General features: G+C 29.8%; 1 protein-coding gene across 1 annotated transcript in view; it reads right to left on the bottom strand.

Annotated features, from left to right (window-relative positions):
* Positions 1-25,357, bottom strand: part of LOC129916571 (stathmin) — a 217,855-nt gene extending 192,498 nt beyond the window's left edge. Inside the window, exons 1-2 of the mRNA XM_055996587.1 lie at positions 25,218-25,357; positions 10,502-10,730 (exon numbers count right to left, since the gene is read on the bottom strand). Coding sequence (XP_055852562.1) covers positions 10,502-10,565 — 64 coding nt within the window. The 5' untranslated portion in view covers positions 10,566-10,730; positions 25,218-25,357. The remainder of the gene's footprint in view (positions 1-10,501; positions 10,731-25,217) is intronic.
* Between the last annotated feature and the right edge of the window lie 2,176 nt (positions 25,358-27,533).

Genomic DNA, 27,533 nt, shown 5'->3' on the forward strand with positions numbered 1-27,533 from the left:
CATTTTTTTCCGTTTAACAACACCTAGTCAGAAATTGTTAACACACTAGGCCCTGATTTTCCATAAGCTGTTACGTGTGTTACTAATTTAAACTCTCCTATAAAAATGTCCACACAAACTCATTCCAAAATCTATCAAACACTTTAAAACCCCTAAAATTGAAAAAAAAAAAAAAAAAAAAATTATTCAACATTAGTGCCCTGATTTAAAACCTCTCCTCTCAAACACATTGAACTGAAAAAAAAAGCCTTAAAGCTGCTTAACTTGAAAACGTGTATAGAAAATAAAAGAACAAATGCAAACAGATTGCAAACTTTTTATATTAAAAAGATTTTTACATTTCATTTCACTTCACTTCATTTCTGATTCTGTGCCTGGTGACTTGCCCACAGCCCTATTTTCCCACAAAACACCCACCGCCGCCGCCCTCCTCCATTCCCCCACAAAATAACCAGACAACATAAAACGAATCTCTATACATGTCAAACATAGAGTTCGTTCTGTGTAATGTTTAGTTTAGTTCATGCATAAAAAAAAAAAAGGACGAAAATATATATGAAACTACTGACACTGCTGCCACTCTACTATTCTACCACAACTACTTCAGTCTCGCAGGCTAAAACATTATATCCATCAGGAACAACTCTCTATCGTTCTATCTCACTCACTTGTGTTAAGGTCCTGGAATCTACCTTAAATCCCAGAGTGCACATGAATATTTACTTTGACGTATTGCTCATACTTTGTAATACGAACAGTACCCAGTTTTTGTCTTCTATTACATTTTTTTTTTGTTTATATTCTATGTAAATTTCTATTTGTTGTCAAGTTTTTTTTTTTTTTTGTTTTCTCTTTTTTTACATTATGCATTGAAAAGATGCAGACACAACATTGGTAAAATGTTTTTTATATTTTTTTTTGTTTTATTTTGAAAATTGTATTCTGATGTAAAAATCTAAAAGCCAAACAGATTTTCTACAAATGCAGCAGTAGCAGAAAAGTAGAAGCATCAGCCGGAAAAGTTTGCTGAGAGAAGAAGAAGAAAAAAGTCAAACACAAAATAGTCCTTTGTCAAAAAATACATGAATATTATCTGGCTATATGGAGAGATGCTTCTACTAAAAGAAGTATTAAAGGAGTTAAATGTAAAAATGTTAAGGAGATTTCAGGTAGAAAAAGAGGTTTTAAGGATAAATTTAAGTAGGAATTAAAAGTGCATCAATATTACTTTAGTATTCTCTAAGATGTCATAATATGAAACCGAAAGATTAATAACAATGAACTAGAACTTAAAGGAATTTGTTATGTTTTCAAATACGGACGTGATTATAAATTTGAATTTTTATCAAACAATTTGCCTAAAAAAACTATAAACAACTCTCTGAGTTTTCTTGCAAAAACAGCAATCAAAAAAAAAGCAGAGTTCCCAAGCATGAACTTTGATCTCGAAATTTAAACTATTGTTTTCTAAGACACTTATAAATATACGGGACAGCTCATCAAGGGACGACTCATCATACATTTCGATTGATGAAATTTCCAATAAAGACCGACTTGTAAGCTGTATTGAATTCTATCTCAATGGGCAATGATGAGGAGTGTTCCCTGATGTATTGTTAAATCACTTTCTCGATTCTCGACGGAGATATTTAGGATTGTTTCAAACATGGCAGGACTTTGCTCTATTCGAATGCATACCATATCTCTCCAACTCCATCAAATTTCCATCAAATTGAAAGTGTTTACCTACTATAAAAAAAATCAGTAGGTACATCCCGAAAAAATATATTGCTAACGAGAAATCGGTGGCAAACAAAAAATCAGATGCTATCAAAAAAATGAGTTGTTTTTAAGAAAATCAGAGCTAACGCAAAATCAGAAGCTCCTGGAAAAAATGGTAAAAAAAAATTGTGTCACGACACTCCATGTGTTCTAGTGACTAACAAATTTTAACCATTCTTGTGTGCAGTAACTAATTTTCTAAAATGGAAGGGACCTACAATTTAACCCCGAGTTCGAAGGCAATGGTTCTCTTGGATGCTTTGCTAATTCCTCACAAGAGGCAAAAATGTTTAGTCAGTTAGACCTGGGATTCGAACCTTTAATACAAAAATTGGAAAAATTGATCTCTGTGGAAAAGTCGATTAATTTAGAAAATAATATCGGTTGCAACAGAAAAATTCGATTAGATATCTACTATTGACAAAATTGTTTTTTTTTTTTTTTTCTTTTTTTCGGAACAATGTCAAATGTTACCGAAAAAATCGGTTCCCAACGAAAAAATCTACTGTAATAATCGAAAATATCGGTGGCAATTGAGAAAAATCGGTTGAAATTGAAAACATCGAAAGCTTGCAGAAAAAAAGGTAGCTATCGACCAAATCGTTTGTTGTCAAAAAAAACAGATTGCTTTTAAGTTAATCGGCTGCTCCCGAAAAAAATCTGTTCTTATAAAAAATAAAATCGGTTGCCTTCGGAAAAATTTGAAGCTACTAGAAAAATTTAGTTATTATGCAAAAATCAAAAGTTCAGCTGCTTGCAAAAAAAAATCGGTTACTATCGAAAAAATTTGTTTGTGTCGAACAAAAATGTAGGTACGTTACCGACAAAAATCTATTGTTGAATGCTACTGAACCAATCGTTTCCTGTAGTAAAAAAAAGGTTGCTACAAAAAAAAAAAACAGATACCAACAAAAATCGATTGGTAATAAAAAGAATACATTTTAGCGAAAAAATCGGTTGAAAACACTGGTCTGCAAAATTTAACTTTTTTTTTCTCCTTCAAATAATTTTTTGATATTATGAAAGATATTATTGAATCTAAATCTGGTTTCAAAAAAATTCTATCAGGTACCGTTTTTGTAAAAATGATATTTGAAAAATGTGAGTAGTTTCTAAAAAATCACCCTTTTAGATTCATTTGAACTTGTAGAAAATTAAAACTATTTGTCGCATTGAGCTCAAATTTGGAGAACTTATTTCTCATAATATGACCTATCGGTTGACACCAAATATGTCCTTTTACATTTATGTTTACTCATATTTTAAAATACTGATTGACAAAAAAAGCAGAAATATCGAAATACTTCACTTTTTAGTAAATCCTACATGAACAAAAACACCTTAATTAAGGAAAATGTAAAATATCAACGTCCATTATATTTAAAAAGTTAAATATGTAAAGAAAACCATAATAAAATACAATAAACAAAATTTTTACGTTTTTTGTAATTTTATATACTATTTTTCTATTTAGAAATATCTTAATTGCAATAAACCATTCGATAAACTGCCTTGTAAAGCTTCAGATTTGTTTCTCCTAAAAACAAAAGTATACTTTTCTTTTGATGTGCTGAGTTAGAATCTGAAGTCAAAAATATTCTATCACGTCAGGATTTTGAGATATTCGCATTAAAGTATCACAAAATCTAGTTCATCTCAAAAAACTACTATATCTCAAAAACCAGAGCTGACCGAAATTTTTTGAGTTTGGATTCAAAATCAGCACACTAAAGTCCATTAGAAAAGTATACTTTTGTTCTAGGGAGAAAGATATATTAATTTTTAGAGATCAGTTTCTTTATGGTAAGATATGCCAAACCTACTAAACTTTATTAAATTAAGATATCTCGGAGAAGAAAAGAGATATTGAGAAGATTGAATTTGAAAGAAAAAAATAAGTTTTTTCATTAACCGTATCAATTTTAATTGAAAAAAGATTACATTATGCCAAAATATTTCTTCAAAAACAGCAAACAGAAATCTTTACCGGGGTGCAAAGCCAAAAACCCTCAACTTATAACCATTTATTTAATTGAGGATTGCAGATTTTCTAACTAGATATACTTGGGTATTAATATATCGATTTAACTTTTGATTACATTTACAAAATGTGCTTCGACTTTACGTTGTGTCGTTGTAGACATTAAAAATGGTATTTTTTGTATTGTTTTCGACGGACGACGTGAAACGTGATCGGTTAAAATATATCCTAAAGTTTGAACAGCTGTAGCTAATGACTGGCCTCAGAGGTTATTTGTAGACCAAAACCTTTAAAGCATATCATCATAGGACAACTCATCATGAGAAAATTCATCACAAGTTTCGATTGGAACAATTTTATTTTGAGTTTTATTTATTTGAATGTTTTTTTTTTTTTTTTTTTTTGAAAGGTGTTTTTATTATTTTTTTAAATTTTTTTCTTGATAAAATGCATTCTCTGATGAATAGTTCTTTTATGGGATCTCAATGACGACTTGTCTTGTGATTAGCTGTGCAGTGATTAGTTGGGTTGAAAAAAAAAAAACCTTTTTCTTCAAAAATTCGCCAATCTGAAAGAAAAAGAGCTCCATTTGGACTGTTCCGAGTGTTTACCAACGTTCATTACTAATTTGTTTTACCAAAACAAAAAACCCAATAACTTTTATTCTATCATTACTTTGAAAAGTTATAATGTTGTTTGTATCTTTTCTATATATCAACACACTCACAATAAATAATACATATAGATACCAGGAAAAGAAGAGAATGCAAAAAAAATAAATAATAATTCTAATTATCCTTCTCGATTTCCAATCTACCCCCCATCGATCCCAACATCTACTATATCACCAATCGTGTATAACAAATGTCATTTGTGATTTAATTTTATTCTTGGACGACCCTTTGGTGTGTGTACATATATATCCTCAATATCCTTAAATATCCTTAATTTCACATATATGTACATGCAAACATAGCTAAAAGCAAATCTGAGAGTATATCTCTCTGATATAATGCAATCAAAAGAAGACAACGACGACAATACAACAAGAAAAAAAAAATAATAAACAAGAACAAAAATACAAAAGGACATCACATAGAGATAATACATTAACCTCTAAGACACCATAATGGTGTTTGTGTGTACTTGGATTGGATATCTCACGCGTGTGTGGGCAGAAGGAGAGACGACGACCGACGACGACAACGACATCATCAGACGGGGGATGATTGGAATATTGATGCCAAAAGCTGTAAGCCTCCCCATACTCTGTTAGACATCTTGGCAACATAAGTCGTCTTCGCCTTTGTCGTTGTCTTCGTCGTTGTATTCGTAAGTTGAGCGTTTCTATATCTCGTTTCTAGGATACAAAAAAATAATTCCCGCACTACAATGTCATCTTGTCACCAGAAAGACTTTTCTTAACAGGATCGGATTTCATGCAAGAAGTTTAATAGTGATAAAGAACTGAAATCAACTGAACATACATAATTTTACAATTTTTTTTGTTGTTTTGTTTGAGAATTGAGACCTTGGACCTCTCTGAATTTTCATTATAATTGAAGCCTGTCTGTTTTGTACTTTCGATTTACTTTAGACCTCTTGTCTATTTTTTTTAACTTTTAATTAAATTTTAATCTCTCCTTTTCTGACTTTTTCAAAATTGTTACCCATCTTTTTTGCTTTTAATATATTTGAGACCTTAGACTTTCAATGTTGGTCCTGGTAGACCTTTTTCAGACCTATTGTTCAACTCTGACATTTTTGTTTGTATTGTTTATTGTCTTTTGTTTTTCTTTTGATTGAGACCCGTAATAAAATATTTAATTATTTATTTGTTGCGTTTGGGTAATTTGAGACCCTTACAGCACCCTTCAGGTTTTTTTTTATGATTTTTTTAGATTTTTTAAGCTATTGTTTGATTGCTCCCCGCTGACTTTTTACCTGAAGTTTGGGACCCCTACAAAAATGGTTTATCTGTTTATTTTTGTGATAAACCTTGCTAAGAATTACTTTAGTTGAATTATTTCTTCTCCTTATTTTGTGTATACACGTGAAATCGTCGGGCACTGATTTTTTTAGTTTTAAATTGAGACCCTTGTGTTTTCTCCCTCTCTGAGTTTTTGTTTGAAACCTATCCTTTTTTTTCTTTTGATTTTTTTAAGATCTTGGACCTCTGATCTTGTATTTTCCACTTGAGCTTTTTGAAGCCATTGCATCAATCAATTGCTCCCCGCTGGGCTTTTTTGTTGGAATTGTTTCTTGTATTTTTTTTTTTTTTTATTTACCTGAGACCCCCTATCTTTTTGCTAAAAGTTTTTTTTTTAAACATCGTTGAACTTGATCCCTTTCTGTCTTACTTTTTTATTTGAACTGTTTCCGCTCCTTCTTTTATTTTGATGTTCTTGAGACCCTGGACCCCTAATTTAGTCTGAGCTTTAACTTTTTGAAATACTTGGATCATTTGATTCTCTCTTGTTTGCTTTTGATGAATTTGGGACCTTGGACTATTAATCTTATATTCTAAATTTGAGCTTTTTAAGACCCTCATAGCAATTTATCACCCCTTATTCACTTCTTTATTTGAAGTTTCCCTATCTTTATTAATTCTTGGTGTACTTGAGACCTTAGATAGATAGATTTTGTGCTCCAAGGGAGTTTTTAAAATCACAAATCCTTCCCTCTTTTCGGACAATTTCATCTATTCGATTTTGAATTAAGCCCCATGCTTTATATTCTCGCCTTTAAGGAAGTCTAACTCTCTATATCTATTCGATTTCGCTGCTGCCTCGCTCGCTGTCATCGTCGTCGGTCGTCGTCGTTAAAGCAAGGCGCTTCCCATAATTATAATACATTTCTCATGAGACAAAAACGGGACATGATTCGAATTGATAATTTGTATATGTATTAACTTTGCCTGAAGGATGCGTGATACAAAAAAAAAAAAAAACGGTATGTATGTATATAAAGAAGACAGCTAGGAGACATTCCATTGGCATTAGGATAGAAGAAGGATAATTTTAACTTGAAACTGGAAGAACGACAACAACAACAACAACACGAAAAAGACGACGACAAATGCCTAAACTTTTTTTCGAGAACCGAGAGGAGATGTAAGAGAAGAAATAGGGTCAGGATAATAAAAATAAAGTAATGACATGCAATGATCGTAATCTCCCTAAGGGTACAAAAGGGTGGAGGTATACCTCTATAGATACTGTGTTATAAGGACACGTGAGATGGCTTCTTCCTATTTTTTTTTTTATTCAGCTTTTGATTTTTTTTTTTTTTCTATCTATCTATTCTAGACATTCGTTTTGTTCCGTCAGTTATTTTAAATTGAAAGAGTCAGAAGGTGTATGAGGGAAAAAAGGAATTACGAATTGAGGGTAGTTCATTGAATGCGTGTCATGCTCTACAGGTTATTAAAAAGGATGTGAATACCGTCGTCGTGGTATGGAATAATATGATGAGAGATAGAATACAAGCGGTGGTGTGGCATGTCGGTGGTGTGAGCGAAACCAACAAGAGAAGTGATAATGATGTGAAAATGTGAATTTATTAAATGAAGCGTGTTATAGAGGATATCATTACAACAAAAAATAACAACAACAACAACAACAACAATACACAGATGTCCTTTTTTATTGTTATGTTTTGGGTCAGAGCTTTTGTGGGGTCGGTCGTTGTTGGCATCGAGCATCGGCATCGGCATCGTTTGGAAAAAAAAGGGTAATAAGGTTATCGGAATCGGAATTGGAATTGGAATTTAGAAATGGATATTACACTTTGGGAGAGGATGTGAGCTAAATCTAAAGTGAAAGTTGTGTGTTTTTTTTTTTTTTTTTAGATTTTTTTTTTGGAGCATGAAGTTCATAAAAGGTTAACAACTATTTGAGCTTTGATTTTATGGAAATTGATGCTCTTTTGTTATGGTTTGTTTTTAGGGAATGAGTATAGTCTTACGATAGACTCGAATAACTTTTTATCTACAAGAATCTTGTTTTTTATTATGTTAAACAATTTTGTATACTTAATTTTTTTTTTTGTTTTAGTAGGTTTAATTGTTTTTTTTTTTTTTAAGGATCTTTGAAAGACTATGAAGAACCACCCACTTGAAATCGTTCGTACACAAAAAACGGGTAAAAACCTCATTTCATCATCAAAACATTTCCACATCCATACTTATTTACAATTTAAATCGGTCATTAAAAAGGCAATATCATAAAACGCACCGATCGTCATCAAATATTAAAAATAAACTTCAAGATCATTGACACAAATTGTAAAAAAATTAAGAAATCAAAATTTAATCTTTTTCATCTGTTCAAATTTATAGGGACACTGAATTAGTTCCCTGGAAAATGATCAAAATTGTTGATAGTTTTTAATACTTTAATACAAAAAAAAAAATATAATATTAATTTTTTCAAACTGAACAAAGCTGTTTAAAATCTTTTAGATATGCTTTGAATCATTATCCTTTTAAAATCTAGCTTTGAAATAAAAAAAGTCAATAATATTATTGTATTAGGACAAAGTTCGGACGTTCCTAGTTCATACACCGAATGCCCCGTTATTTGTGTAAAAAAAAAAAAATCCTCAATTTAACTTTTTTTCATGTTTTTATGTTAGAATTTAATTCAAACTTATTTTTAAAAAAACTTAACCAGCTTAACTTGATTGGAAATTTAATTTGCTATGAAAAGTGTCTTTGAACCATTTTAAAGTTAAAACCAACCAGTGCTGCTGTTTTCTCAGAAATGTAGCATTTTTGGATGAATTTTGGTCTTCATTTTGGTCTCTTTGGATTTGTTACTTCGTTAATTAAAGAAAACGTCTCGAAAGCAAAAATAACTTAAGAATTTGATTTAACAAGTAAATAATATAACTTGCCATTTTATTAGTAGGTACTTATAGTATGAATATCAAAAAATGCAAAATTTCTACAAAATGCCTTTGAAGAGGGTCTATTCAATAGATTATAAGCTTATTATATTTAAAACAAAATAAAAAGAGGTTGTCTGTAAAGTCGGTTTACGGACGATGATTTTACGTGATAACGTCGCGTCGTCAGAAAACAGGTTGTGTGCTTTTGTTTAAAATGAGTCAATTGAAGCGTTTACTTTTTTCAAACAATCATAATTTACAAGAAAAAGCCTTTTTTACTTTCTCATTATATTAATTTTTTTTTATTTTAAAAGCTTATAAAAAAAATTATGCAATTTAAAAGCCAAGTATTTCTTCTTAAGAATAAAACCATTTTTATATTGTTACAATGCGCAAAAAGTATAAAAATAATTTATTGAAAACAATCATTTTCATTAAAAAAACCAAAAAAAAACATTTATTTTTATGTTCTCACGCTATGGAATCAATTTTTTTGTTTGACAACCTATAAAATATATATACCATGTGAAAGCTTATTATTTCACCTTTCATATGACGTATTAATCTTATTTCAAAGATGCCTACGGTACTTCCCACACTGGTGGCTATTCGGGGGCAACAGATCTCCACTGGTGTTTTGAGGTTTTTCGCAAGTTTCTTGATTTAACATTGTGTAGCTTATAGTTAGTCTACAGTTATGTGTGATATACCAAATGAAAGGTAATTGTATCAGGATGCTTATATTAGTTTAATATATCTATCTGCTCTTGGTCAAAAGTTATAACCTGTTGAATTCTAAAATTTTACCGTTATCTCAAAATTATGTTTACGAAAATGATTGAAACTTCGCACACATATAGTCGTAGTCATGGTCTATCATTACTCCATATACTTTATTTCTGTATCTATTAAAGAAAAAAAGATATAAATAAAAAAACGATGAAAATCGATTAAAAACGGTCAAAAAAACGTGTTTTTTAAAAACTTGTTTCTTCCGTTATTCAGTCAAAACTCACTAAAATATTCCAAGTTTTTGCACATTAATGCATAAAGCCAAAACCTACATATCCTATAAGATTGAAGATTTTTTGAAAGCTCAAAAAAAAGCTAAAAATCAAAAATTACCCCAAATTACCCAGAGTTTTGGAAAAAAACTCCGTATCAGACGCTTAGTTTTTTTTCCCTCATCTTTAACCTGGCATCTTTAGAAAAAAACTTTCCTTTACCCAAAATCATCATTTTGTCATAGCCCCAACACGTGAACAACGTTCAAACAAAACGTTATAACTTAGTTTCAATTTTTTTTAGAATTTTTTCTTAGATGCAGTTATTCTTAAATTAATCTCATCTATATATAGCAAAAAAAATCAATTCTCTACAACTTCGCGTTTAGATTTTAGCCCAAATTTCATCTTTCCGTTTTACCCCTGTTTACCCTATTAAATGACGGAATTTTTAAAAATCCTTCATCTGGATTAAGCTTTACGTTATTATCTATATATATATAGAAGATTTTTGTATCTCTAATAGTTTATTTTTAATTTTTAATTGAAATTTTTTGCCGCATTGCGAAAGTGCGAGAGTGTAACGTTAGGTGGCTGCAATGGTTCATCGATTTATAAGACTTTATCACGTCAAAAAAAAAAAAAAAAAAACAGTTTCATAAACTTCCTGCTTTCTTTGGACCACTTTCGTCATCATAAAGCCATTTCATTTCATTTAAAAGTAGCAAATTAATTTTCTACAAGATAAATGTAGATTTAATCGATGTCATCATAAATGTCATAATTATTTTTAGATTTATAGAAAAGTTAAATAATGTTGAAAATATATCAAAACGGCACTTACCTTCTTTAGATTCATCAACATTTGTTGTTTGTTCTACATTTGGGTTTTCAGCTGGTTGAACCATTTTATTGTTGTTGTTTTTTTTTTTGTATATCCTTTAAAACACTCAAAAGAAAAAATAAAAAAAATTAAACTGATTCACTGGACCGATTGATCTAAAATCACAATTTATTGCGGTTTTGATTTTTTAAAACTTCTAAACTAGTTGACAATTCAAAAAACAGGATAACTGAAATATAAAAAAAAAAGTTACATAAAAATAAGAAAAAAATTTTTAAAAAATCGTCAGTAATAAATAAAATAAAAATTAAATCAAAACAAGTTCAATGACAAAAAATGAAAAAAATAAAATGGAAAAATCGAAAGAAGCTTAGAAACATAGCTTGGCCATCTGCCAGCATCATGTATCATTATTATTTGCCACTGTATAGTGGTGCCTGTGGTGCACAATCAAGATCTATCTCAAAAAAACTTTATTCTCTCTCCTCTGTAGGTATCCAATCCAACATCCATTCATCTATATCTATCTTCTATTTCATCCAATTATGGTGCGAAAATGATTAAATGATTGGACGAAAAGAAGAGCACAATAACTTTAAACTGGTCGTGTTTGTGTTGTCCAAGACTTTCTTTTTTTGCACAAGTTTACTTCCAGCTTGACGCCCTCTTTATAGAAAAATTCCCTCTCTAGTGTGCCTTCGGAATCTATTACTCAAGAAATTCTCGCTTCCCCAAATAAGGATGATGGAGATGAAGATGATGCTGATGATAAAAAACAACTATAATGGGGACCCAACAATATTTTCAATTGAGAGCAATTTCGCGATATCTATTCTTTTTCTGATTTAATAATAATAATTATTTTTATTTGTTGAGCTATTTGTTCGTTAAAAATAATAACAAAAAAAAAAAAAACAAGACAAAAAAAAATGTGAATGGACTTTCATCCGAGATATAGAAATTTATTAGCTTCCACTTTCTTACTGCCTCTTACTGTGAAGTAAACAAACGAGGGAATGGGTAATTGGTAGTATTAAACGGTTGATCTTTGTCTATGATGATGGCTTAAGTTATTTCAATCTTCAGCGAATTATAGGGGGCGGGTTTTGAGAGCAAGAGTATTTATGAAAGATGATTGATAGGTAGTGTTAATTTTAAAATGATACGATTACTATAATTTTGTTATTTCAAGCGGATTAAATTTCTCTTGCAATAAAGATGCAGACATCAAGGATAAATCTTTGATTTTATTGAATCATTTTTTTTTTTTTTAATTTTCTTGGGCATTAAAAACATTGAATTTAATTTTTCAATATGTTATCATTTTTGTATGAGATTTATGAGCATTCATTCAAATCCCTTAAAGATCTTGAAACTTTAAAAATCTCACAAGTATACATTGAATTCTTTAGATTTCAGTGTTTAATTGGGAAATTTTTGAAAAATTAAATTAGAAAAGGTCATGTGAGTGTCAATTTACAACCAAATTCTCTAATTCGATTCATGTAAAAGCTTAAAAAAGAAACGTTTAAATGGCGGACGGTTGTCCAAAATGACTTATCTCGTTGCAAAAATCATAACTTTTGAACGGATTGAGTTAGCGGTACAATTTTTTTTTTTAATTTAAAGGAAATTTCCAGGGCTGTTACACCAATGAACTGCCATAGAACTGTTTTTTTTTTTTTTTTTTTTCAAATCCGATATTCTTCGAAACGGCTTATTCGATTTCAACGAAACTTTTTGTGAAGAAGCACTTATATAACTCAAATATAAGCCAAAAATAAAATTTAAAAAAACGGGACATTGTATTTTTTTGAAATTTTGTTTTTAGATGTGGATTAGCTACCTAAATCCGTTCAAAAGTTATGATTTTTGCAACGAGATAAGTCATTTTGGACAACCGTGTATCGGTTCAAACTTAATTGAAACAAATATTTTTCCTAAATAATTGCTTAAAGAAACGAAAGCAATTATTTGCCATCGAAAAATAGACGTTTTTCAAAGCCACATTGACGTGATAATCGAAGAGCTGTCAATCATTTTCACAAGGCTAGAAGGCAGATTGATGATATGGGGAGCAATCTCACTCCATCAAGCCTTTTTTTAAATCTACGTTCATTCTAAGATTTGTGTGGGCTTTCCCACATTTAAATTTTACCATTTTTCCCTCTTTTATGGAGTTTTTTCAACATTTTTTAGCTTTGATGGTACAGAATAAATTGATCAAATCAAAACATGTTTAAACTTAAGTTTTTTCTGAAAAAAAAAAAAATATGTACAAAAAAACGTGGATTTTGCACACTTTTATTATAATCTTGCTTAGAATAGATAATTGCAATTTTTACGTAAAACGAATCTAAACTTTGCATACGTATAATAATTGTAATGCAATTGCAACAAAGTTGCATTTATAGTTTTTCCAAAAAATCAAACAATTTTTTCTAAAACCCAAAAACTTGGTGGAGATGTTCAACTTTATCATCTTGCCTAAAACAAATATTAACATTCAGATATAGAGTTAGGACAGATTTTCATAAAAATTAAATTGAAATTTTCGACAGCTGAAAATTTATCTTTTCACCACAACCTCAATAGTGTCAAAAATTTATCTTCGATTAGGTAAATATTTAACCCAATTCACACATGGCGTAAATTGTGTTTTCCCCGCAAAGTTAATTTTGCATTTATAATACTGGGCAGCAAGGGTTTTGTGGTGAAACATTTTCTATCAATTGCGTTTTCGAGATATGTATTCCCGTTAAAAAATCTCAATAATCGATTTTTTGCTACTTTGTAAGCATTATCCTAGCTAACTGTGGTTTTGTTTGAGGAACACAATAATACTTTTCTAAAGTTTTTGAGTGAGTATTGAACTCAAATCCGAAATCATAATTGAATCGATGATTGTTAAAACAACATAAGTGATTTTTTTATTTTTTTCGAACATGAGACTAAAACCGCTATAATTTTAAATAGGCTGCGGATTTGTATATTATAATAATCAATATTTAATCTAGAAATGTCAATTAAGGTATTAAAATTGCCAAAGCATTGTAAATTTGACCTCCTCATGGAAAATACAGGGGCTTTTGAACCTCGTACGAAAAAATTAAAATTTCACTTATGTTGTTTTAACAATCACCGATTCAATTTTTTTATCAGCTCGCGTTTTCGAAATATTTCTGTTATAAAATCTCGTTAATCGATTTTTTGCTATGTGTTTTTGAAACATTTCCCAAGTTTACTGTGTTTTTGTTTCATAAGCAAAACAAAATTTTTCTAAATTTTTTGAATGTGTTGATCCCGAATCCGAAATCAGATTTTTTCTATCAGCTCGTGTTTTTTTTTTTTAAGGTATTACCGTTATATATATATCTCGATAGTATCGATTTGTTGCTATGTACTTTTTAACATTTCTCTACAATATTTTTCTAAATTTTTCGGGTGTGCCAAACTCGAATCCGAAATTAGAGTTTTTCTATCAGCTCGCGTTTTCGAGATATTCCTGTTATAAAATCTCTGCAATTGATTTTTTTTTCTCCATTTTAAGTACCTGTATTACCCAAACTAGAGCTGCTAGAAAAATAAAATACACGACTGGGTCGCACGAACTAGAGTTCAAGTTGCTTAAGTTTTTAGGACTTTTTATATAAAAACTTGGGAAATGTAGGTATATAAAAAAAAAAGCAAATACAAAAAAATAAAACAATATCTGAAATCAAATCGCCCCACAAAACAAGTACGCAGTTTTATTTGATATATTAAGGTGCATTTTTAGAAAAAAAAATTTCAAAATCGTTAGAGCCATTTTTTAAAAAAACTAATTTTTTATAAATAATTTTTTGAAAAAAAAGTTTTAAAATAAAATTGGTATGTCATTTTGTAGAAATCCCTAATCAGCATCTATAAACAAAATTTCAAAAAAATCCAATGTCCCGTTTTCGAAAATTTGATTTTTCAAACAAAAATTTTCAAAAATTTTTTAAAAATCCAAAAATAATTTTTTTTCAAAATTTTATTTTTGGCTTATATTTAAAGTACCTATATAAATGCTTTTCTGTAAAAAATTTCGTTGAAATACAATAAGCAGTTTTGCAGAAAATCCGATTTGAAAAAAGCGGTCCTATGGCAGGTACCGTTAATAATGATTTTCAAAAAAAAATTTTTTTTTTCAAAAGATAGACCTAGTTTAAAAAATAACATTTAAATTTTTTTAACAAAATCGTTGGAGCCGTTTTTGTGAAATTAAACTTTTCCGAAATTTTTGTATGACAGGTACCGTTATTTTTGGTCCAAAAAAATTAATTCCAAAAACCCCTCTGGAGAGTCTCCAAAAACTGCTACATAGCAAGTTTGGAGTCAATCGGTCCATCCGTTTAGGCTCTAGTTCCTTATACAGGCAGACGGACAGACGGACTTCCGGGACCCACTTTTTTGGCATTCTCTATCATCGTAATGCCATGGAAAATGTTATCTCAACTTTTTTTTTTGTACGAATGCATAACTTGATATATCTATAACGCAAGTATAAAACTGAGGGCTGATTTGAAATCAGCGATTCCAAACTAATAAAAACAGTTAAGAAACTTCATAAAACATAAAAAAAGGTGCAATTTTGCTACCCAGTAAATTCAACTTCAAAGTTCAAATTCCATCAAATCACTTTTTTAACCAAAATTAAGAAAAACTTAACAAAATCTAGGCATGTGGGCAGGTTACCTTACTAACCTAAGTGTCAAGACCTCATTTTTACTTAAAACCTCACTTAAATGTCGAGATTTCTTGAAATCGTAAATATTATCATCCTCGACAGAAACTAAGATAAGGAACTACTGTACCCGTTACATAACCTACCTATCTATCAACTACCTTCACAAAAAAAGAAAAGACCTTGCAATCATTCATTTGAAATGCACTGATAAATAATAATCATTTTCTTATTAAATTAATATGCCCACTCAAAAATGCATTTTTTTTGTTTTTGTTTTTTGGTGCACATTAAAAGTTCAAAATACTGTTGAAGTGTCTGACCTAAATGAAGCCCCCTACATTCAATTCAATAAAAAACCTACGCTTGAAAAAATTGTCCAACTTATGGTACAAGCGTACAAGTTTGGTATTAAATCCCCTATACTCCCAAAAAAAAAATGTCATCGTAAAACATTTAACAAAAAAAGAAAAACCGACAAGAACAAAAAATTACTACGTAAAAATTGCAATCCACAAAAACCCACTCAAAAAAATAATCCACTCATTTCGCCGCAAAATGAACTGTATTCTCATTTGAAGTCTACTCTGTGAACATCATGAAATCCAACGGCAACGGCAATGGAATAACGAAAAAAACAACAACAAGAAAAAAAGCTACACAGCAACAACTCAACCGGTCTTTGGCTTTTCGCTTTTGACTTTGCGTTGGCTGACAGTGCAAAACAACAACAACAACAACAACAAAAAAAACAAGGAAAATCGAGTTAAAATCATCCAAATCCAAACAAAGAACCAGAGAAGCAACAGACAATAAGAAAAGAAAAAAACATATGTTTTTTGTTTACCATCTATTTCTGCATATGAGACAGGGATGTCGCTTAAGAACTGACATGAAAAATTAGCTTGTTTAGTACAAATTAAATATAAGGTAGCTGCGACCATATTCAGCTTCTATTTTTCGTTCTCGAACATATGAATAAAGTTTATTTTAATCTTTTTGCTGGTTAAATGAGAAGTACAATTGAGGACCTTGCATTAAAAGGGGAGCAGGGCCCATATTTTTTATTTAAGACGATCCAAATTTAAAAAAAAATCAAAGTGGGATATTTCCATTGTAAGGGGGTTTGATACTGTTAAATCCATTTTTGTTCCTGATTGGTGTACTATTCACTAAAATAAGTTATTTAACAGCATCAAAAAATAATATTTATTAAGTTGTTAATATATTTTTCAAATCACCATTTTTTTTTAATCGGCCTTTTAACGTCTCAAACTCTTAAGATAAGATGTAACGGGTGTGACGTTAGAAAATCGATCCAGTCTTCGTCGGGGAATTTAAGAAGTAGGTAATATTGTAGATTTTTGAATAATAAGTCTTGGATATCATATTCAATATGAAAGAAAATTTTTATTACGTTTTAGTCAGCACAACGCTCATTAACTTGAAAACTGGTTACTCAAGAATCATAACTCATAGATCGAAATTAAATTTAAAACTCGTTTCCTAAAAAAAACAGTTTTTTTGAGTTATGACAGTGTTCAATTAAATGAGCGATATATTTGAAAGAAGTTAACGACAAACTGTGTTTTTATAACAATTCAAAATTATAACGGGTGTGAGCTAGGGTTGCCAACCGTACTCTAAAAAAGAGTATTGTACTCTATTTCAAGCGTTTGTTCTCTATAATCTATAACTCTGATAGAGTACGTCAAAATACTCTTTTTTTACTTAAGGCCAAGTGTACAACCACATAAACATCTTAACGTTTACAAATTGGTGGATAACTTTCATATTTCTAAAGATAATTGAATGAAAAAGAAAACGAGGCTTAAAATATTTGACCTTATAATTACTAAATATGAACAATTGTGATTTAGAGAGTACAAAACACTATAATTTTGGTCGTTGTTTTAGTATGACCTACTTGTTTTGTTTGTTTCTTAGTCAGACTTAAAATTTAATTTTTTTAATTCTGTTTTGGAATGAAATTGAATCAAAGGAAGGAGTAAGCTTTTTTCAAAAAAATAAACTTTGTTTTTTTTAATAGAAAAACATGAAACGCAACTGATGCTATTTTTCTTGATTTTCCAATGTTTGAACTCGTGTAACTTTTGCTGTTTTCAATATAATTCATCGAAATACCTAAAAAAATTTATAGAATATTTATACCTTTATTTTTTTTACAAAAAACACGAAATAGAAAGGTAGGCCTAAAAACTCCTGGTACAAGCAAATGCAAAACCACCAGCATTCAGTTGGCCTTAGAAATGGAACAATACAAAACCGGGAAGCTTGCCGCCGATTTTTGAGGTCAACCCGGCGAACCCCACAGGCGGATCACTAGTGTGAAGCAGTTACGTGGGATAGTTATGATCCCCTCGACATCGAGATCATAACAGCGCCGAGAAAAAGGAAGAAGAATTGTTTTTACAAAAAACGGTTTTAAATATTAGGTATGTTTAAAAAGGATTTTTTACTTTTTCAGAAATATTATTTTAATTTATTTTTAATTCAAATTTTGTTCTCTATTTTACTTTGTTTTGTTTAAGACCTCAAAACATTAGATTTTTTCTTGTAAAAAATCAAGGTATTTTTGTTTGAGTTAAGCTTCTGATTTCTTTTTATTTCGATGAATTATATTGGTAACTGCAAAAATTGTGAGCTATGTACTATATGTTCTTACAACTTCAGCATTCACTGAGAGAATATTTTGGGTCATGAATATGAAGTGGTGAGATGAGAGGAATAGGGCTGCATTGAAATTGATCAAAAATGAGCTCTTAATTTACATATATGAATTTGGAATTTGACCGTTTAGAGTTATACACATATTTTAAAAATAACAAAAATATTTTTATATAATGCAAGAAGTACCAAAAAATACATTTTCAAGACTTGAAATGAATGGTACTCTTCTTTTTTCAAATGTACTCTTTTTGTTCGTCTCTGAAATCAAATATACTGTATTCGTTCTTAAAAAAGTTGGCAACCCTAGGTGTGACATTGTAGGAAAAAAACGTAGGTATTAATACAATAATATAAACATTAATAAAAAAAATCAATAACATCACATTTCAAAAATATTCCAGCACTATTTATACAATAAACTACTAATAAGGGTCAGAATCTGAGTATAAATATAGATTAGGGTGGTCCTTATTTGGGACATGGAGTTGGATAGCTGCTACTGAGAAAAATTTTCCCTATTTTTTTTTTTAAGATTTTTATTTCTTCCTCTCCCGGATACAACGTGAAATTTTCATGTAAAAAGTCATTTGATTTTTTTAGGTAATTTTCTAATTCTATATGGGGTTTTCCGGGTTTTACCGGGAGACTAAGCAGTTGAAATAAAAATTCTCAAAAATTAGAGAATTTTTTTCGGTATTTAGAACTAATTGATACCCATCCACCCTGGAATTTCGGCAAAAAGCAATATAAAGACCACCTTAATATTGATATTAGAATAATTGAATTAATATAATTTAATAATAAAATAAATTCGAGTCAATTATTGTAATATCTATATTAAGGTGGTCTTTATATTGCTTTTTGCCGAAATTCCAGGGTGAATGGGCATCAATTAGTTATAAATACCGAAAAAAATTCTCTAATTAAAAAAAAAAAAACCCTAGATTCTAGGTTTTTTTTTTTAAATAATGCTTGCTTTGAAAACTTTAAGAGTTTTAATTTTTTTACATCTTTTACTCAAAAATTATATGAAATTATTATATTAAAAAGGATAAGTATTTAAATGCCATCATTTAATTTCTTATAATTTTACTTAATTTTTTGCTTTAATTTTAGCGGTCAACTTGAGTGGAATTACCCAGTAATTACTAAATACTTTTTATTTAACCTAAAACTTGATTTAAACAAATTTTAAAATATGCAACATTTTTGAAAACGTTCTTGAAATAAATTGATTTCCTTCTTTTGATGCAATTTACTCAATTATATTATTATGTAGGCACCTACTACTATTACTAATTTCGACAGCTCTGACTACAATAGGATTAAAAATAATTCTCAACAGTTTCAAGAAACTATAGAGCTGCGCGGCGCGGTGCTGCAATAAAGGTGACAAAAATTTAACAAGGAAAACAAAAACATAGGGTAAACGGGATTTCAGAGAAGAACAATGAGAGTTTTGTGAAGTTGAGAGCTGAGCTGAGTTTTGGAGTGGAGTGGATAAAGTTAGCAGGAATAGGGTGAATGTTAAGGGAATTGTATTAAAGCAGAATGACTACCAAAGCTATGTATGTTAATAATGTATTCTCTGTGTGTTTATAGATATATACATATATTATTTTGTAGTAGTTACTTCATGCAATTTGTGCCTTGGTAATTGAAGTTTTCTTTTTTTGCTGGAATCTCAAAATCCAATTAGAATAATAATACAATGCCATTTGCGTTGGGTATAATCTTTGAAGTTGTGCACAGAAAGAGGTTGTTGCATTTTATTCGATTTAAGAATTTAATGTATATAACCACTTATTGCTCATTAGGAGAAGAAAAAAAAAACTTTTTACTTGTTTCGATAATGTGCTTTTGCTTTGCTTTAATTTTATGCAATTTTTTGTTATTTGGTTGTTGAATTAATTTTGTATGGAAAGATAAGTGGGTATGAAATGATGTATAGAAAAATGTTTATCTCAACTCGTAGAGAAGAACCGAAGAACAGATTTTGATACTACTTCAAACTCAATTTAGGAAAAAGGTAGCTAGTAAGAAAAAAATGTTATGTATATTAGATCCTAATTTTGTATAGCAGCTGACCAATCAGAACAAGTACCTATTCTCTACTTAAGTTCTGATTTCTGCTCTGACGAAAAGATCGCTTCCACACTTTTTGTGCAAATTTTAAAATTTTGCGTTTAGCTTTTTGACGGCTTCATCTACGAAAAACCGTGATCATTTTCTACTGTTCCACTTGATCCTGTTAACAGTGTGGTATGAATTGTAATTCAAAATTAAAATTAAACTATTATACACTAGCGGAAAAAATGAATAGATAAAAAATTTACTGTATTTCCCTTAAAAATGGTGGCACTGAAATTTAAAAAAGAGGGTTTTAAAGGTCGATCTTTCTAGTTTTGAGATCTTTAAATGGATTTTTTTTCAAGCTACGTGTTCGGCTCAATCCTATATTGAATGCCGAAACAAATTTTGAAATTTTTACGTTTCTTCTTTTTTTTTTGGTTTAAAAACTTGGAAACAATTTTTCCAACTTAATCACTAAAGAGATCGGATAGGTAACTTGTTTATCCAGTTTTTTTTTTTTATAATTTCGATACGAAAATTTTAACGTGAAGATATCGAATTTTTAACGGAAAAAGATCTTTTTGTCTTCAACTACAATATCTTAACAACTGCTGATTTCACAAGAATATTAAGGAGTGTTTTGAAATCTTGAATTAATTTCCCACAAAAATCAAGTTTAGGTTTTTGAACGAAAAAAATTTTTGTATTTTTAGAATATGTACACTGCCGCTCATCTGAATAGGTTCACATTTTAGTTCATTTTACATTTGGCCTGTCTTGGTATTTAATGCAATGGCGCATCTTTTTTAATGTATGTAACGAGAGAACATCTTTATGCGCTTAGTTTAGGAGAAAAAAAATTGTCTTGGGGCCTACCGTTCTTCTCACACGGTAGCTAGACCAAATCTAGTCATAAAATCAAGCATATTTTTTGGCTCATCTGAATAGGTTCAAAAGCAAAAATGTTAATAAATGATGAGTTGCATGGGTCTGTTGGACTCAAAATTGTGTGTCAATAAATCTGATTGTGTATAAACTGTAAGGATAAAAACGGGTCGTGAAAAATCTTTAATCTTTAGGCGCGGAAAAAATGTGGAAAATAAAAGAAGCCTTTGAATTAGACCGAAACCAACGATGCATTGGGACAAAAACAAAACCCAAGTTAAAATTTAGTAAGCAGTTATGTATTTTGAAAAATCAAGAAAAACGATCTTTTTGTGACTTTTTTGATAATCAGGCGCCACGTTGGAAATATCGAGAAAACCAGTACCTAATGTTGATTGGTAACAACAAGGTTTTGATTCCATCCATTTTTTTTTTGGTTTATTCGATAGAAATTTTGCAAAAAAAAAATTAAACGATCACGATTTTTACATTAAATGTACATAATCCTTAACAAAAAAAAAAAAATTTCTCACATTTCTATCGATTCAAAATGTAATAAATTCAAACAATTTTATCAATAGAAATGCATACATTTATGAAGAAGAACTTCATTCAATCGAAAACCATAAGGATTTGGGATGAACAAGTTACCAAATTGTGAGAGCAATTGAGTTAGTCTATCAGTATATATTACGTTTAAACTATTTCTTTTGGGACAACCTGTATAGTTATTTTAAAAAAAATTGTTTTTGTTCCCAAAAATTTTATTTTGAATCAAAAAAAAAAAAAAAAAATGAGCAACAATTTTAAACCCTATGGAGGTTAAAGTATGAAGTTAAAAAAAAAAATATCAAAATCGGAGACTTTCGGTGGGATTCAAAAGTAGGTAATTTGATTTAGTTTTCTAATTTTTAAAATGGGTAGAATTATGTTTTTTCCAAAACATAAAGTCAACCAGACCTTTTTTAAATTAAAGACCCATGTTTTATCTGCAAGATTAATCACAAAAATTCAGCAAAACATAACGGTAATGTTGAAAAATAAAGCTTCCAAAAAAAAATCGTGTTGTTTCAACTTACCCCACATACGGGGCAAAGTGTAACACATACCGGGGTTGGTTGTACCAAGAACTAAAAATAAGAGAAAATACCTTTATTTGTTTGTATTTATTTATTTTTAATTAATAACAATAAAAACAAACCTCAGTCATGAAATTTTGGTGCAAATTTAAAAAAAAAAGTGGAGCAAATCCAAGATTTTCAGAGAAAATTTAACAGTAGTCTTTAATTAAAGTTATTTGAATTCATAAATTGTTTTATAATCTTTATGAATTTAAGTGGGGGTTCAAAAAGCGTTTCCAATTTCAAAATAAATACAAATTCAATTACAAGCATTCATATCCTGGGTTGTTTATTATATTAGGTAAACAATTTTTCAGTATTTTTACATGGTACAACTTGCCCCGGAAAAATGTTACAACTAGCCCCAGCATTTAATTTTTCAAACAAAATCAATTTAAAAAAAAAGTAAAACTGATATAGACATAACATATACACGCAATTTGAGCCAAAACACAATTGCATATAACAAAAAAACACTTAGCACTCTATCTTTTTCGGGTAAATAGGTAGACCAAAAATAAAATTTAAAAAAAAAGTTACAAACATGCTTTTTTTGGGCACCACTAGTATAACTTCTCACCCTGTCGTCTAATCTTCAACTGAAGAAGATGTGCCGGTAGATATGGAAAAATTGAGCATTTTTCTCCTTTACGCGTTTCTTAATATTGAAAGGAACATCGCTTTTTTTAGCTGTTAATTCTTACCCCTGTTACTTTTAGCCCCACTCTCCCCTATTGATTTATCTTAAAAGTTTTTTTTTTTTTTTGTTTTCGTTAACTGATGAAGGCCAAATAAATTTCTCCTCAAACAATGTGTTTTTTAAGGCTTTTATCCTTTTCTGAGCAAAAATTAACGTCATTGTTGCATTGAAGGCTTTCGCATTCACGTATTCTCACAAATAGTCCAGTGCATTTATGATGTTCATATATGGGCGACCCAGCAGTTTGTACCACCCCCAAATTTTTTTTTGCTCATTCGATAGAGCATTGGCTTAATATCATTATCCTGATTTTTTGCACTCGCGAAATTCACCTTTCGGCCGCCATCTTGGATTTTAGTTTTTGTTGAATATCTCGATTTCTATTTATCCTACATAAAAGTTGTATATACAAAAAAACGTAGGCAGTAAAATTTCGCGTCTTTTTAGTTAAGAACACTTTTTCGATATTCCGAATATTAAAAAAGTTACAAGCCAAAAAATAAAAAAAAAAAAGTAAAAATGACAATTTTAAAGTTTTGAGCACACCGAGAAAAGATTATTCACCTTAAAATTCTCTACAACTCTGTTCTTAAACTTTTTTTTGTATCGCTATAAATACAAAAGTTATTAAACTTTTTTTTGTTAAAAAATGCTCTTTTTTGTTTGTGTTTTGTATCCTTATTTTTTTCTTAAATTATTTTTACCAAATCTTGAATTTTAAATGATTAGTGAGTATTTTATAGATTTATGTTACAAGAAAAAATTCAGGACCTGCAATTTTTGTTTATTTAAATCTCTTCATTTCGTAAATAAGGGGTATTTTTAAACAAAAAAAGTATTAATAACTTTATTAATTACAGCGATACAAAAAAAGTTGTATAGCAGAGTTGTAGAGAATTTTAAGGTGAATAATATTTTCTCGGAAGGTTTTTTCATAATTTTGTAAAAAAGTGCTCAAAACTTTAAAATTGTCATTTTTTTCGTTTTTGTTTACTTTTTTGGCTTGTAACTTTTTTAATATTCGGAATATCGAAAAATTGTTCTTAACTAAAAAGACGCGAAATTTTTGTGCATACAACTTTTATGTAGGATAAATTAGAACTCGAGATATTCAACAAAAACTAAAATCCAAGATGGCGGCCGAAAGGTGAATTTTGCGAGTGCGAAAAATCAGGGTAATGATATTTAGCCAATGCTCTATCGAATGAACAAAAAAAATTTTAGGGTTGGTACAAACTGCTGCACATAGGGGTATTTTCCAATTTTACGCGGACAAAATTATTTTTGCGGTTTATCTCCATCAACAAGGTAAAAGCTTGTATTTAGTACTGGAATAAAGTGTTTTAAGTGTTGATTTCAATGTAAACATTTTTCTTCCTAAACCACTTTTTGATCAAACAAAAAAGTGTCAAGAATGGACCCCAATGGTTTGTTAAAACGCTTATAAATGGAATTCTATTAATGGTATCGCCAAGATAAAGGTCTTAAAATTTAGGAAAAATCATAAGGATTCAGGTTCTGTAATTCAAGAAGTTGAATCTTTAAAAAAAACTTAAAATATGGATGCTGAATACAAGGTAACCATTTTTCAAAACCTAAAAACTTTAAGAACGGCAAATGTGTCGATGTTGCACTTAGTTGCACTTTTTTTTTACAGATGCAATTAGATAAGAGTTTAACCTTTAGAAAACATTAAATTTTAACACACAATAATGTGAAATTGTATAACTTATCTCCTTGCCAACACAGAAATTTACTTTTTTTATGATTAATTTATATTAAGATTCAACATATTACTTTTTTATTTATAAAGTAATGCAACATTTAGATACAACATCTAGTAGACAGTTTCGGATCTCCTTATCAATATTCCATAAAAACTTTTTTCTACATCCACTTAAAAAAAAAGTACTTAATTAAGCACAGTCGCTAAATTACAAAAAAAAAATTAATTTTATCTTTGGGCTGAAAACTTTAAACTCTAGACCGCTGCTGTTAGTCACCTGAAGTGATAATCAATTTTTAAACTATAAGAAAATGCTAAGCAAGTTATCTACTTTTAGTAGGATGTTGATTTTTTACGTTTGGATCAGCTTAAAATTTCGTGTTTTGTCCGCCTAAATTAACTAAATACCCCTATGTGTGCTGGGTCAAATTATAAATGCACTGGACTAAAACTTCATAGCACCCTATTATAATCAAAATTTTATTTTATTTTTCGTGTGCAATATATGTATTAGCTTTTTTGTATTCTTTTATTCGTTGCTAAAAGTCACCATCCTTTTTATTCCTTTCCTACCCCCTTCCGACAATTGAAAAGAAAAAAATAGGTAATAAAAACAACAGAAAGTACAGAACGTTCAATGCATGGACAAAATTAAACTTAAAAAAAAAAAACATTGGAACTAGGAGTAGTAAAAAATTTCTTTGTTCTTCCGATTTTGAGTCTCCTTTTATAGCAATTTAATAGCATTAATCAACATAAATAAATATGGAAATAATTGAACAAGTAATAATTTATTAAAACAAAACAATCACCTCTTTTTTTTTCGTATGAAAATCTATTCCGTTATCCAAAAAAAAATGCACTCAAACAAGCTTGACAAATATTTGAAATTTAACGGTCACTACCAATGATTTAATTGAATAATAATTTATTGTTTGCAAAAATAACACACACAAAAATCACGACACAGAAGAGTTTGAGAGAGATCGAACCGATTACGAAAACACTCCGAGATGAAATGATTGTGGAACGTAAGATGATGATCGTTTTATTAAATGGAAAAAAGAAGAAGATGAAGGTGATAACTGGTAAGCAAAAAGAAGCAGAAGAATTTGCAGATCATTTTTTTGTTGGTGTGTTCATTGAAATTAAATTTATTCATTTTGGTTTGGAGAATTGAGTGATGGACAAATGAGTGATAAATTGAGTGATAAAGTGTGGATGTTGAACAATATGATTACCACTGTGGTTAAATTGAAATAAATTAATGTGATTTTATTAAATTTTTGTGGGGATGTGTAGATTTTATCTCTAATTTTTTTCTTAGAATAATAAGTAAAAATAAGAAGGTAGAGATCTTAATACTTTGAGATGCTTTTTGATCCTAAGTTAATAAAATTAAAAACAAGTTCAAAAATTTAAATAAAGCCATAAAAAGTAGATAAAAAGCAATTATTTGCAGAGCCGCTGTAGATAACAAACAAATTAAGGCCCTTATTGCGAGTGTCGTTGGTCTATCAATAGACGACTTTTGTCGATTGTGTGAATTATATTTTTTGTTTTTTTCGTTCGATCCTTTTCGTTTACAATTTTGCTTTCGACTCAAATCAAGTTCATAGCTCACAATAGCAAAAATATTTGTCGAAAAAGATTCACAATACCAAAACAGGTATTTTCAATTCGATCGACTTTTATCGCATTAAAAGTTGAACGACACTCGCATTAAGGGTCTAAAGTTCTTAACTTCTGTTTCATGAGGAAATCATGTTCAATTTAATGTGACGTCATGTAAACTTTAATCAGAAGACGACCAAAACGCTTCCAAGTTCCAAACGATACCTTGTTTGTCAAACTACGATAAGTAGTTTAAACGTTATGATGAAACCGACCAACATGCATGCTGTTCAAACCTCTAATAATAGGTAATTGTGGAGATTGTGGAAGCTCTAAAACAACTCCACGATACACGCTTCTTAACAGACAATTTAAAAGTTTATTAATCTCAAAATTTAAAAAGTGAATCACAAAAAGTTCAAAAGAAAACAAACAAACAAACAAAAATAAAACCGGCATTTTAATGGTTTATTTATTTATTTTTGTTTTTTTGTGGTCCGAGAACCGAGACTATCTTATTACTACTTTTTATTCAAAAATGATGTCATTGATTCATCCGGACAATAAGCGAGCAATTTTGGGTGAAGCAAATAATAAAAATGATCAAGTTATTATTCAGATGTATAGAATTTTGGTACAATTTTATGAATAGTTACCTGAGTGATCTGGTTGGACTGGGTTTCAATACTTTCATCTGTGTTCATCATCCTCATTTTAAACTAACCAAATTTCTTATTAATAAGTAGATAACGTTCCATCACAGGTTTAACGACAAGACACACCGCCAAGAACCAGTGCATCTCTTTAGTAAAACTGGCGGGCGGCGGCAAAAGTTGACGATGTTACGCACTTTTAAAAGAAAGTTCTGATTAGAGTAAACACATTTTATTTCAAGATCTGAAGGGAGATTCAATTAGCCGTTTTATAAGTTTGTTTGCCTCTAGAAACTACAAGTAGTGTATCCCATAATTTGAATGACAACATCCGATATAATTTTTCAATTAACAACAACATAAAGAGACTGTTGTCGTTGTCTGTGAATGGTGCTGGTAGTTATACAAAATGTAAAGTACCTATCTTTGTTTAATAAAAATAAGAAAAAAAGTCTTCAATCGTGCGGACAATCATTGAGATTCAAGAGTCGCAAGTTGACCTCCGCATCAAGCATCACATCGATTAGAGGCGGGCAGCGATAATTAAATTATTATAGTTTTTTTTTTTTGTTCATACTTTGTGTTATCTCTGTTACTTTGTTGTCTGTATGGAGAAAGAAAGAGATTGTGATTGTGTGATGATTCAAAAATTCTTGGTTGGCGAAAGTATGGAATGCAAAGGTTGAGTAATAATTTTATTATTTTTCAGTCATTGTGCATGTGTGTTGTCTTGGAATAGGTCAGGTTTTGCTAAGATGGTTTTTTGTTTTGTTTGATCAATAATCATTTTTAGCAAAAAAACAAAACCGACTTCCATGGATCAAAACTGGGTTTTATGGTTTTTAAAATAGTTCTTATGGC

Source organism: Episyrphus balteatus, chromosome 3, assembly GCF_945859705.1.
Source record: "Episyrphus balteatus chromosome 3, idEpiBalt1.1, whole genome shotgun sequence".
NCBI lineage: Eukaryota > Metazoa > Arthropoda > Insecta > Diptera > Syrphidae > Episyrphus > Episyrphus balteatus.